The sequence below is a fragment of the Zootoca vivipara genome, chromosome 10, assembly GCF_963506605.1.
Source record: "Zootoca vivipara chromosome 10, rZooViv1.1, whole genome shotgun sequence".
Taxonomy (NCBI): domain Eukaryota; kingdom Metazoa; phylum Chordata; class Lepidosauria; order Squamata; family Lacertidae; genus Zootoca; species Zootoca vivipara.
This window is the reverse complement of record NC_083285.1, coordinates 48,095,238-48,107,441: the sequence shown is the minus strand read 5'-3', so window position 1 is coordinate 48,107,441 and position 12,204 is coordinate 48,095,238. Positions and strand designations below refer to the sequence as shown.

General features: G+C 42.3%; 1 protein-coding gene across 1 annotated transcript in view; it reads left to right on the top strand.

Annotated features, from left to right (window-relative positions):
- The first annotated feature begins 1,413 nt into the window (after window positions 1-1,413).
- POLR3B (RNA polymerase III subunit B) overlaps window positions 1,414-12,204 on the top strand; it is a 64,618-nt gene continuing 53,827 nt past the window's right edge. Inside the window, exons 1-9 of the mRNA XM_060279890.1 lie at window positions 1,414-1,549; window positions 2,695-2,727; window positions 3,074-3,130; window positions 3,230-3,294; window positions 4,070-4,145; window positions 4,628-4,728; window positions 4,893-4,984; window positions 5,550-5,667; window positions 6,806-6,914. Of these exons, the coding sequence (XP_060135873.1) occupies window positions 1,478-1,549; window positions 2,695-2,727; window positions 3,074-3,130; window positions 3,230-3,294; window positions 4,070-4,145; window positions 4,628-4,728; window positions 4,893-4,984; window positions 5,550-5,667; window positions 6,806-6,914 (723 nt within the window). The 5' untranslated portion in view covers window positions 1,414-1,477. The remainder of the gene's footprint in view (window positions 1,550-2,694; window positions 2,728-3,073; window positions 3,131-3,229; window positions 3,295-4,069; window positions 4,146-4,627; window positions 4,729-4,892; window positions 4,985-5,549; window positions 5,668-6,805; window positions 6,915-12,204) is intronic.

Sequence of the window (12,204 nt, the reverse complement as noted above, 5' to 3'; positions counted from 1 at the left end):
GCATCTCCAGGTAGGGTTGTGAATGTCCCCTGTCTGAAATCCTAGGGATCTGCTCCAGTGTAAAGAATATGACAGATGGACCAATGGCAGCTTCTGATGTTCCTAATATGGATCACCCACTGTGCTCCACTTTTGCCACTATTCACAATGGTGTGTGAGCTGTGGGAAGGGCATATCAAATGACGGAAATAGGCTGCCAATACAGTTCACAATCTCTCCTTTTGCCACTATTCACTATCATATCAAGTTAAATAGCTGCATTTGTTTCCCTATGAGCTATCCCTATGAGCTTGCCTATTGGGCACACTTGGCATCTTCATGTACAAGCAATACTACTTTAGCCATGGCAATGTGAGCATTTTGTTTTTAATTAAAAATTACTATTCACAATAAGCCATTAGTATGTACCTGTTCCTTCATTGTTGTTGGGACTCAGGAATACTTAGCAGCAGCATGAAAACAAACTGCTGCCACCTAGACGTATGCAATAGGTCCAAGCTGCCAATTGGGTTGCCCTCATATTGTTAGAAGCAGCATTAAACTGCTAATTGCTAACAGCATTGGTAGTGATCCAACATTTGAGGAAGGAGGAGACACCCAGAATCAGTCCAAGTGACTTTGTGGACCTGCTAGCTGCATATGATCACAGTGGCAATGCCTAGGTTGAATTAGGTTATGTTTAAAAAATGCCTGTGTTAGTAGTTTATTTCTAAAGTCAGGTAGCTTCTGTTCTATGGATACCAATGCATCCTTTTCTTGCTTTCTATACAGTGCGGTCTGTGACATTTGCATGTCAGAAATCCAACAGGCAAAACTCTTCCTGGCTGAGATGCGGAAATGGGCAACTATACATACACCTATTGTACTTCTGCCTATCATATAACTCTCAAAACATATATAATCAATTAGGAAAGAAGTGGCGTGAACATTAAGTATCTAACACTGTAGTGCAATCACAAAAGAAAGTTATATTTGTTGCATTTTACTCTATTGTGATGAACGGGGATGGTTAGCAGATTCCTTAATGGGGAATCTGTGCCAGCTGTTTGTGTTTCTATTGCTCCCATTCGAGCAATTTCACCAAAAAGCTTTTATGTTGTATTCATCCATTTCGATGCTGATTGCCTCATTTACCTTTTACCTTACACCGGAACGTACTCGAGAGACATAAGACGTGCCACAATTTCGTGTGTGTTAGGAAACGGGGGACAGGAAGACGCTACCCCAGTTAAGGGATCGGTTTTGAGGAAAGCTGAGCTGTAAAGAGGAATTCTGGCGCTCAGATTAGGCGTTTCCACACTCGCTCCTGGCCAAGCAGCGCTTGAGGCAAAGACGGATCACTTCTGCGGCGGAACCTCTGCGCTGCGGGACCACTTGCATCTGGGGGCAGGTTTCACAGCCGTACTCGGTGCGCTCTGCACAGTGCAGGCAGGGCTTTCGTCGTTTTCCCTCCCGGGACTGGCTGCTTCTCTCTGCCATGGAGACGCTAGCGGCGGAGCTGGGAGCTTCAACTCCGGAGCAAGCGGCGGCTCCCGTGAACACGGTGGAGGTGAGAAGTTGGTAAAAGGAGAACGAAGCAGGGGAGAGACGGGGGCGGCGCCTTGGCAGCCGAGGCCCCTCCTCGCTGTGGAAAAAGAAGTACGACGCCTCGGTGCGGCTTCAGGGGGACGCGCGCTCTGGCTTCCCGCTACGGCTCTTTCGGGCCTTGCTTGGCACCCGAGGCAGAGGGAGGGAGCGCATGCGCAGAGCGCCCCTTTCACTTCCCCGTTTCAGGGATACAGCAGGGACAAATCGGTTGGGTAGTGATGGGATGGGGAACCTGTGGACCTCCAGGTGCTTTTTAAAAAAAGACTCCAGCTCCCATCTTCCCTTGCCCGTTTGCCATTCTGGGTGGGGCTGATGGGAGTTGGAGTCCAATAGCCTCTGGATGGTCACATGTTCCATATCCCTGGTGTATCTGCGCGTCAGATGAACTGGAGTTTCCCCATTTCAATATACAGTACAGGTGAAATTTGGAAAATTAGAATATCTTCGAAAAGTGCATTTATTTCAGTAACACAACTTAAAAGGTGAAACCAATATATGAGATAGATGCATGACATGCAAAGCAAGATATGTCAAGCCTTTATTTGTTGTAATTGTAATTATTTGTCGTTAGGTGGGTCAATTATAAATGGAATGTAATTACAGTAATGAAATGTAATAGCGAGGTTTATTTTTGTTTATTTTTGTATTATTGAAACTATTTGTTTTATTACTGTGGAATTTCCAAAAGAAAGCATTTGTAAAAATAAAAATAAAAATAAAAAATAATAAGTTGCATTACTGAAATAAATGCACTTTTCAATGATATTCTAATTTTCCGAGTTTCACCTGTACTGTAATAGTGATTAGTAAGACTTGGACTTCCTTAATCTTCTTTAAGCTATCTTGGGGAACCTGTTGGTGGGAGAGGGGGCATTGTCCTTGCTGCTACTTACCTGTTAATCCGAATGGCACAAGGCACTTCCATCCACTCTTGTCACATGGATGCTTGATGATCTAAAAAGTGTTATTACTACTAATAAGATCAATATCACCCCACAAGTAAACTAAGCATTTTACATAGAAGAGTATATACTGTACCTGTTTAGCTTCTTGAAAATTGATTCCCTGTCTTTTAAAAGTTGTTTTATGCTATACCTTTGTTTTCAGGAAAAATGGAGATTACTTCCAGCGTTTCTGAAGGTTAGTATATTTGTGTAGTTGCCCTTGATGGCATTTACAGGTTTTAGTATATTGAAAATGAAAATCTGAGATATTCTCATTGTTTTCATTAATGATAAGTACTGGAAGCACTGAATATAGCTGGTGTACATTTTCAGTAAGTGCCCTTCTTTTAGGAAGAATAAATTCATTCTTTGAGTTGGTTGGAAAATTGGTTTTCATCAGTGATGTTTACGATTTTGATGGTAAATTTTATTTTGAGTGCTAATTAAATGATGTCTCTTTATGGATTTGAATGTTTTTGTTCTGGGCTTTTTTTCTTTTTCTTTTTAATACCCCAGGTAATCTTCCTTTGTGATTATTTTAGGTGAAAGGTCTTGTAAAGCAGCACATAGATTCATTCAATTATTTCATCAATGTAGAGGTAAGCTTTTTTTAAAAAAGCAACATCCGAAAGAACAACACGTGTAATAAATTGCATGCCCTACAGCAATGTGTAGACTTAGACTTCTTTTATTTCCAGATTAAGAAAATAATGAAAGCCAATGAGAAAATTACAAGTGATGCTGACCCAATGTGGTACTTAAAGTAAGTCTGACTTTGATTTTGGTGGTGGTGACAGAGAATGTGGGTGGACAGCTGACATATGAGCTTTGTGCTTGAGTATCCTGATGTACTTTCTGTGTAGCCCTTATTCCTTGGGTTAATCCATTTTAATTTAATAAAGCCCTTGAGGCAGTGGAAATCCTGTGTGGAGCAGCATAAATCTACAAAATGGTCTGTGGTGTCAGTGATCCATCTGAATAGGATTCAATTGCAATATGGTCCATTATGTCTGAAGTTTGGTTTAGGTTACATTTAGCTTTAGGCTTCATTCCTACTTACAGGTAGGCTGCCCATTCTGCTTCATGGACATGCACACACCCCACCTTAAATTATACTCTTGCCTTACTGTTAACAGATGTGGGGAACCTTTGGCCCTTCAGATGTTGCCGAACTGTAGCTCCCATCATCCCAGGCCATTGGCCCTGCTTGCTGAGACTGATGAGAGTTGCAGTTCAGGGATATCTGGAGCGCCATTAATTCCTCACATTTGCTGTTAAGAGGGTTCCCCCCCCATCTTTGGTTCTATACAAAGAAAGATGTCAGCCCAGGAATCTTCCCATTTTTCCAGCAGAATCTGGTGAGCACTTGTATACCTGAGGGGAAACTATCCCTTTATTTGCTCCCATTAAGATTGTGGTTCTTCTTATATATTTCTCATTGGTTTTTAGTAAACCAAAGGTTTAACAAAATGGAATGTGAGTTGCATATTTGGGCAACTGGGTTGTATCCCATTTTTAAGTTGGGTTTTACATTGCAGATACCTCAATATATATGTGGGTACTCCAGATGTTGAAGAAAGCTTTAATGTAACAAGACCTGTTTCTCCTCATGAGGTATTTGCATCTACTCAGCCTTTTTGTACCTTTGTGTGAACCAGCTAATTGAGCTTCTTGTTGTAATTGATGACTATGAAAGAACTGTGACTGATTTTTGGTCATATTATGTCCCAAAGGGTATACTACTGTTGCGTGGTGCACTTTTGTTACTCATAGTTTGTCTTCAGTTGTTAATTGTATATTGATGTCTGATGCACCTGCAAGATTAGGTTAGATTTTTCACTGCTGAAAATAGTCAGGTCCTTGGAGAGAGTGAAGCTACCATGTCTCATCTGAGGGAGGATTTGCATGTGCCTTGTGTGTTGCAATATATAGACTTGCTTCTTTGCAGTAACTTAAGAAAAAAATCTAGCAAATATATTTTAGTATCTGAGATTTTTAATGATTGAGGATTGGAAAAAGAACAGATATGGGGACTGCAAAGGAGTGTTGCGTTCCACCTGAAAAATATTTAACCGTGTGGCTCTTTTTTATTTAAGTGTCGCTTGAGAGATATGACCTATTCTGCCCCAATCACAGTAGACATTGAGTATACCCGAGGTAGCCAGAGGATTATTCGCAATGCATTACCTGTTGGCAGGTAAGATACCAGTATAAAGATAAATACTACTTTTGTGTGTTGGTTACATTCTGTGTTAATTGCTGTGATAAAATGTGAGAGACTTGTTTTGCTTTTAATCAAAGAAGACAATCCAGTCTGTACTCTGAGCCTACAAGGTAATTTTTACTTTGGTGTTCTTGCAGGATGCCAATAATGTTGCGCAGTTCCAATTGCGTTCTTACTGGAAAAACTCCAGCAGAATTTGCCAAGCTTAACGAATGCCCTTTAGATCCAGGTAACAACATTTTCTAATAGTGTTTGTTCCTTTTGAATGAGTTGTGATCTCTTTTACTATGTTAATCAATGGAGTCTTCTAACACATGAGCCACTACAGATTATGGAATGAGAGATTTTCAGACTGTAGAGGGGTCTCCGTGAAGTTTCTGCTTTGATTAGAGCAGTTTACCAAGGTTCCCACCCAGGGACAGGGAAGTACCATTGGTAGCTGCAAGCCTTCTGATCTACTTGCTGTACAGATTTCCCAAGTATTCCTGGAATCTTCCAAGGCTTTGTCTATGCCGCTTCTGGTTTCAGGAGGTCATGATAGCACAATGGAGAATTTAACTAGTTCATACTGAGGGAAGTAGTTCCATGCATAAAGGTGCCTTCTTCGGTTTATTGAAGGCATTGTATAGCAGTCTCTGCCATTACAAGTGGAACCAGAGATTTCCTCACTAAATACTGCAGACCAGTGTAGTTGACAAAGCAAAAATGTACACTTCAGAGGTTTGCAAAGTCCACTGTGTCCAATGATGTTTAAAACCAATGTCAATCGAGATTTTCCATTCTCCATTGGGCAGGTGGCTACTTCATTGTCAAAGGTGTAGAGAAGGTAATTCTTATTCAAGAGCAGTTATCGAAAAACAGAATAATTGTGGAAGCTGACAGAAAAGGGACGGTTGGCGCATCAGTTACCAGGTAAAATAACTCCTTAGTAACTGCAGGCTGGTTTCCTATGATACCATGGCTGGGATCAAAATAATTACTTTAGGCACAGCCAGGAGTCTGGACATGCCTAGTATGATGAGGGTGCTATTTATGCCCTACATTCCTTCCAAGGTGGCAGACACAGCTTTCTCTCTTCTCCATTTATCCTCACAGTCCTCACAACAACTACGTGAGGAAAGTTAGGCTGAGAGAGCATGATTGGCCCAGGGTCACTCAGTGAAGTTTCATGCCTGAGCGGGGATTTGAGCCTACACCTCCCTGGTCTTAGTCCAACACATTAACCACTGCACCACACAGATTCCCCACTTTGAAAAAAGTGGCACCCTGCTCATATAACAAACTGCTTTTGAACATTACTTAACTGAAAAGCAGCTTTCTGTGTTTCATTGTGGTGGTGGGGTGAGTTTGAGAAACATGAGTTCTGAGTGTACAGAACTATTTGTACGCTCGTACAAAGATCATAGAAGGAGCCTTGTGTTTGAATGTGTATTTCATGCACATTTGGTAACCATTTGTTAAACGTAATTCCAAATGTTTGCAACTTGGTCCTTAAAAATAACAGATCAGAAGTTTAACCAAAGCTTTGTGGGTGGGTGGGGGGGAACCATTCTAGTTAGCCTAAAAAAAGTGGATCAGTAGAAAATGCAAAGTTTGCTGTATTTTAAGTGCTCCGAAAAATGCAACATGCCTGTGTTCTGAAAACACCGGCAGTTAGTCGGACAAAATTATTTATTTAATCCCTACAAACCAAGAATTAAATATGGTACAAAAGACAGAGTAGATGACTGCTTACAGTAGGGGTGGAGAACAGATGTCCCTCCAGATGTTATTGGACTCCAGCTCCCTTCAACCCCAACCAGCATGGTCAGCAGCGCCTGGAGGATGATAGGTTCCCCTTCCCTGGCTTACAGGTTTGCAATCAAAGAAGACATGAATTGGAAAGAGGTTGGCACATAATAAGATCCCAGGTTTTATGCACAAAAAACTATAGCAATCCTGTGTTCTGATGTACAAGATACTTTTTTTAAAGCCATAATAGGTTTTCCCCCTCACTGTCAAGGTTTGTAGAATTAATGAGGTCATTCCTTTTCTTTTTACAAATGTGTAGTTCTACTCATGAAAAGAAGAGCAGAACTAATATAACTGTGAAGCAAGGAAGATTTTACCTTAAGCATAACACGCTGTCGGAAGATATTCCCATTGCAATAATCTTCAAGGTAATTTTTTTAAAGAACAGTCTCCATTATCAGTGCTTGGAGTACAATCCTGTACATGTCACTGAGTTCAGTGGGGTTTTCTCACAGGTAAGTCTGTATAAGATTACAGCCTTGGAACAGTTTATAGAAGAACTTCAAATACTTAGTATAAAAGGGGAAATAATAGAATCGTAGAATTTTAGAGTTGGAAGCAGCCACAATGGTCATTTAGTCTAGCCCTATGCGACTTGGGACCCTCGTACCTACGGGACCGCCTCTCCTGGTATGCCCCGCGGAGGACCTTAAGGTCCACAAATAATAATATTCTGGAGATCCCGAGTCATAAGATGGCTAGATTGGCCTCTACTAGAGCCAGGGCCTTTTCAGTACTGGCCCCAACCTGGTGGAACGCTCTTTCCCAGGAGACCAGGGCCCTGCGGGATTTGTCATCTTTCCGCAGGGCCTGCAAGTCAGAGCTGTTCCGCCTGGCCTTTGGGCTGGACTCAGCCTGACCCCTGTGTTTTTCTCCCTCATGGCTTGGATTTATGGCCTACTTGAAATGAGGCTGCACTTTAAATTTTAATACTGTATTTTAACCTGTATTTTAATTAATTGTTTTTATGTTTTATTGTGGTTCTGTTGGTGTCAGCCGCCCTGAGCCCGGTTTTTGACTGGGGAGGGCGGGGTATAAATAAAAATTTATTATTATTATTATTATTAGCCCCTGCAATGCAGAATTTTTTTTTGCCCAACATGGACCTCAAACCAACAACCCTGAGGTTCAGAGTGTCAATATTTATTTTATTTTTGTTCTTTGTCTATGTGCAAATTTCTTTCAGCTGTTTGCTCTACACCGTAGGAAACCCTTGTTTGCTAGTCTTGAAGTGTTGGGTTATACCTATAATGTGAGGCTCATCTTTGGCACAATTGCCATTACTTCTGCCTGGGGTTTTTTAAGCCAAGAAAAATGGAAAAGGAGGAAAAGGCAGGGGTAGGGGAGATGGGGGGGGGAGGGAATAAAAGTGAGTTGCGCGCAGGGATGTTTGAGGATTTCAATTTGCAGATTGGAACTTAATTTTTCAGTGCTTTTGTACTTCCTGAAATCTCCTATACAGTTCTTGGTTCAAAAATAGTATCAAAATGACTTGAGAGAATGCGTACCTTGAGAGAATGCAATTTTTTATGTGGATTTTTTTTCTTTAAGATTTGATTGGAATCTTTCCCAGTGAGAGCATCAGCTATTGGCCAGAATGTTGGCTTGGTCATATTGGTTCTATATTTAGTTCATTTCCTGTTTTATATTTTGTATTCAGCTGCTAGAACAGGACTTTATGGATTGTGCCAAACAATACCCTAAAAAGATTGCAGAGCACTGCCAGAAGAGGGCAGCAGTTGCTCATAACTTAACTGTGTAAATAATGCTGTGTGGATGCAACAAAGTGGGGTTTGTGGACGGGGTTGCTACCTTATATATTTTAAGGTAGAACATCTATAATAGTTCAGGGTCTACTGCACAGGATGCTAATTTGGTGCTGATTTGTGTCGCTCCCAATCACATTATACTTTTTAAAATGTTATTAATGGGAGGAATTATTTTAATTAGGAATGTGCTGCATAGGGAAGTGATGTCAAACCCTTCCTCCCATTGCAACTGCAACCACACATCTGGTGGTACAGGTAGAATTATAAAAATGTTTCCATTGGCACCAATTCTGCCAAAAGCAGGGGTGGCATTTGGTGCTGGATTTAAATCCAGTGCTGACAGCAAGCCCCACTCTTGACAGGGGTTGGCTCTGATTAGGTACTCTTCACAGGAGCCAATCCTGTGGAGCTCTTCTTGCAGGCATTGGCAGAATTTAAAGGACACAAAATGTTCCCCTTGCCTGCTTTAGAATGTCTGTAAACCACGAGGCTTGTGAAAGCAACACAACCCCCACCCCGCCCCCAGCGTGATTTTTTTCCTGCAACATTCTATAGTTGACTAGTGCAGGAGGAGTTCGGAATAAACATCTTTATTATTTTCTTGTACTTTTTTTTGTTTGATATGGTGAGGATCAGCTGGAGCCCTTAGTAAAAAATCTAGGGCTAGTTGCCACCGTTTTACATAGATTTCGTGTGCACTTCTACAAAACTTAACTAATGAAATAATCTCCAAACCTGAGGCCATTTCTCCCCTTACTTTAGAAAAAAGCATGAGTGCCTTATTTAGGATTCTGTAAGCAGGAATATATTATATCAGTGGCAATTGAAGTTTAATTCTTTGGGGTATTGGTTCAATTGAGTTCACTTGGAAATAAGTTTGCATCTAGTACAATTTGACCAATTCGTTGGGCTGCTGATTGGGTATACTGGGGAAGTAAATGAATTAATGTTTATTTATAAATAAATTATCTTGTACAGCTTTTGAATGAATGAATGAATTGATCAGTGGGCATACCAGGGAAATAAATAAATAAATTTCTGTTTGTGAAGAAATACATTTATATTTAATCTCTTTTGGAGATAATTACTTGGGTTCTTGATTGGTGGGTACTCTGGAGTAATAAGTCAGCACTCACAAGCAGCAAATGCTACTCAGAACAACAGACAGCCCCAAAAATTACTTCCCCAAAACGACCTAAGCCATTCTTATATACGATGGAAGCCATCCAGAGTGGCTGTGGTAACCCAGGCAGATGGGTGGGGTATAAATAATAAAACCACCATCATCATAATTATTAGAAAAAAATCTGGCACCCCCCAAAAGAACAAGGCAACTCCCATCCACATAATTCATCCCAGTAAACCCCAGAAGCAATCCCCAATAATGCCAGAACTAAGGAACCTGAATGCAATCAGTAATTAGGAGGCAGTGGTTCTGGAGATGCTATTGTGAAGAGGGCAGCAGAGGAAATCAGTCACACACTGGCCAGAGGAGAGTTACTCACATACCCCTTGAGATAACTCCACAGCCTTCCAGGGGTCTGCAGCCCACTGATCTATATCTAATACTGTTAGAAAGCTGTTATCCTGGTGCATGTCTTCCAGTGTGGTGCTCAGCCCATGCACGGTTCTTTTTTATGGCTGCAAATCATTTTGAGTGGTACATAATGGAAATATAAATAATAGAGCTGCTTCGTAAGTTGCACGCTCTTGGAATGGCAAGCCATGTCTAAGCTATCTCATTCACGTGCCGGAGGGAGCTGCAGTCTGCTGCCATTCCTTGTATATGCAATTGCTTCAAATGCAACTCAGCTTGTGCATGTGTGCATGCAGTGTAATATGTGAAATGGCCTTTAAAACTGTGACATTCTGAAGCAAAGACTATAGTTTTGTAGCTAGGGGGTCTGTTGAGTCTGGGACCAAGGGACTGGAAGCTTTCATCTAAAGCAGGGATGGAGAACCTGCTTGGGAAGGCAGATGATATTGGACACTCAGTCGCGTGATCATTGACCATTGGCGATGCTGCTTATTGGGAGTCCAGAAACATCTGGAGGACACAGAGGTTCCCCATCTGTGCTCTAAAGCAGCTATAGCTGCCTGATGCCTCCTGCTCGTGTCTGTTATCTGGGGGAAGGAGTTGCAAGGGAGAGGGCAAAGCCATAGGCAGTACTATTTAAAGTCTTTCGTTGACATGCTCGGCTTGAGCATTAGGGACAACTTCTACTACCCTCAACTACTTGCTGCATGGTGTTGTAGGTGGAGTTGTTCGCAGCAGTAAAATCAGCTAGAGCAAGGGGCTTACTTTGAACATCAGCTGTTTGGTGCACCACCACTGTCACTTAGCTGTGTGGGGTCTGGAAGATCTTCAGGGTGCTGGGAGTATGCATTTCGGAACACTGCCTTCTGTAATGCCCTACCTGTGTAATTTCCTAAACAACATTTTGTAGGGGCCAATGGCTGCAGCAAATCCTTTCTAAAAGGAATAGGCCCAGTGATGACATTTAATTAGGTAGGAATTTAATGCAATTTAAAGAGAATGTGATTTGGAGGTGCATTGGCTGTTTACAGCAGGCATAGGCAACCTTGGCTCTCCAGATGTTTTGGAACTACAACTCCCATGATCCCTAGCTAACAGGGCCAGTGGTCAGGGATCATGGGAGTTGTAGTTCCAAAACATCTGGAGAGCCAAGGTTGCCTATGCTTGGTTTACAGTGACCCTGAGAATACCACTGTGTATTCGCTGGTGTATCTTTTTTATTCCTAGTTTAAAGAGAAATATTAATGCAAGGCATGACTTTTCACCCTTCCAACTTCTGAGAAACATATTGTAGCTCTGCCAAAAAGAGGTGTTATGGACTTTATTCCCCGTTTCTTGATATGGCAGAACACCAGACAAATATGTGAAAGGAGAAGCTTTAGCATTATCTAGAACGTACAAAGGCCCGTACAGCTGGCTGCTGCCTTGAAATACTTTATTCACATAGAGATTGGGGAGATTTTCCTTTCTAAACCTGTTAAACATTTTCTTAACGTATTAAGCCTCTTTTACAATATCAGCTATAACCTGGTGCTTAAGGATCTGTAGAAAAAAAACCAAGATAAAATGGCTTTCAAGATGGCTTTCTGTGTGAAATCCTTTTCTTTGCCTTCCCTTTCCCTCTCACCAACCCGTGAGAGGCAACTTGTGAGGCAAACTACCCGTGTCTGCGATTGAGTGCACCTGCCTGGGGACAGAGCAGATCTGCCTCCAGCTTTGAGGGGCCCTGGACAAAGTGCCCTCTAGTGGGTCCCCTCCTGGGCCAGTTATCTCTGACAGGATTTTGTGACCTTGGCAAAAGCTCTTTGGGCAGCCAGACCTGTAGCTGCTAATATGCCTTGCCACCATTATAATGCAATGCAGGGGGTTTGGCCCTTGGGGCCCCTTCCAACTCCATGATTCTGTAATTTCCTACAATATACTGGACTGACACTGTGTCATTGACACCGGGAAATTGAAATGAGGGTTCCAAGTACCCTCACATGGGGCCCAATGGAGCAGCTTTGAGGAAGCAGACCTCAGCGCTGTCATGGTGGGACCTGCCATGGGGTTGGGACCCCAGCAGCTGCCTGAAGATGGCCTGGGCTGACCTTGAGCTTGGTTGGGGAAATCTTACCAGAACGCATTTTGAGGCAATGGAAGAAATGTGGGGCAGGTTAATTCAGCACTGCACAGGTACAAGGCTGCCGAACATGATGTTCATGAGTTCGTTGCACTTGCTGCACAGTGCATGCTAAACCCCCTCCCCCACCTTCTCTGCTTCAATAGCACCAAGTCATCCCTCCTTCGGGCGGCAGTGCTCAGTGGCAAATGTTGGTAGCCTCCTGTGAACCACCTAATGGAGCAGCTCCT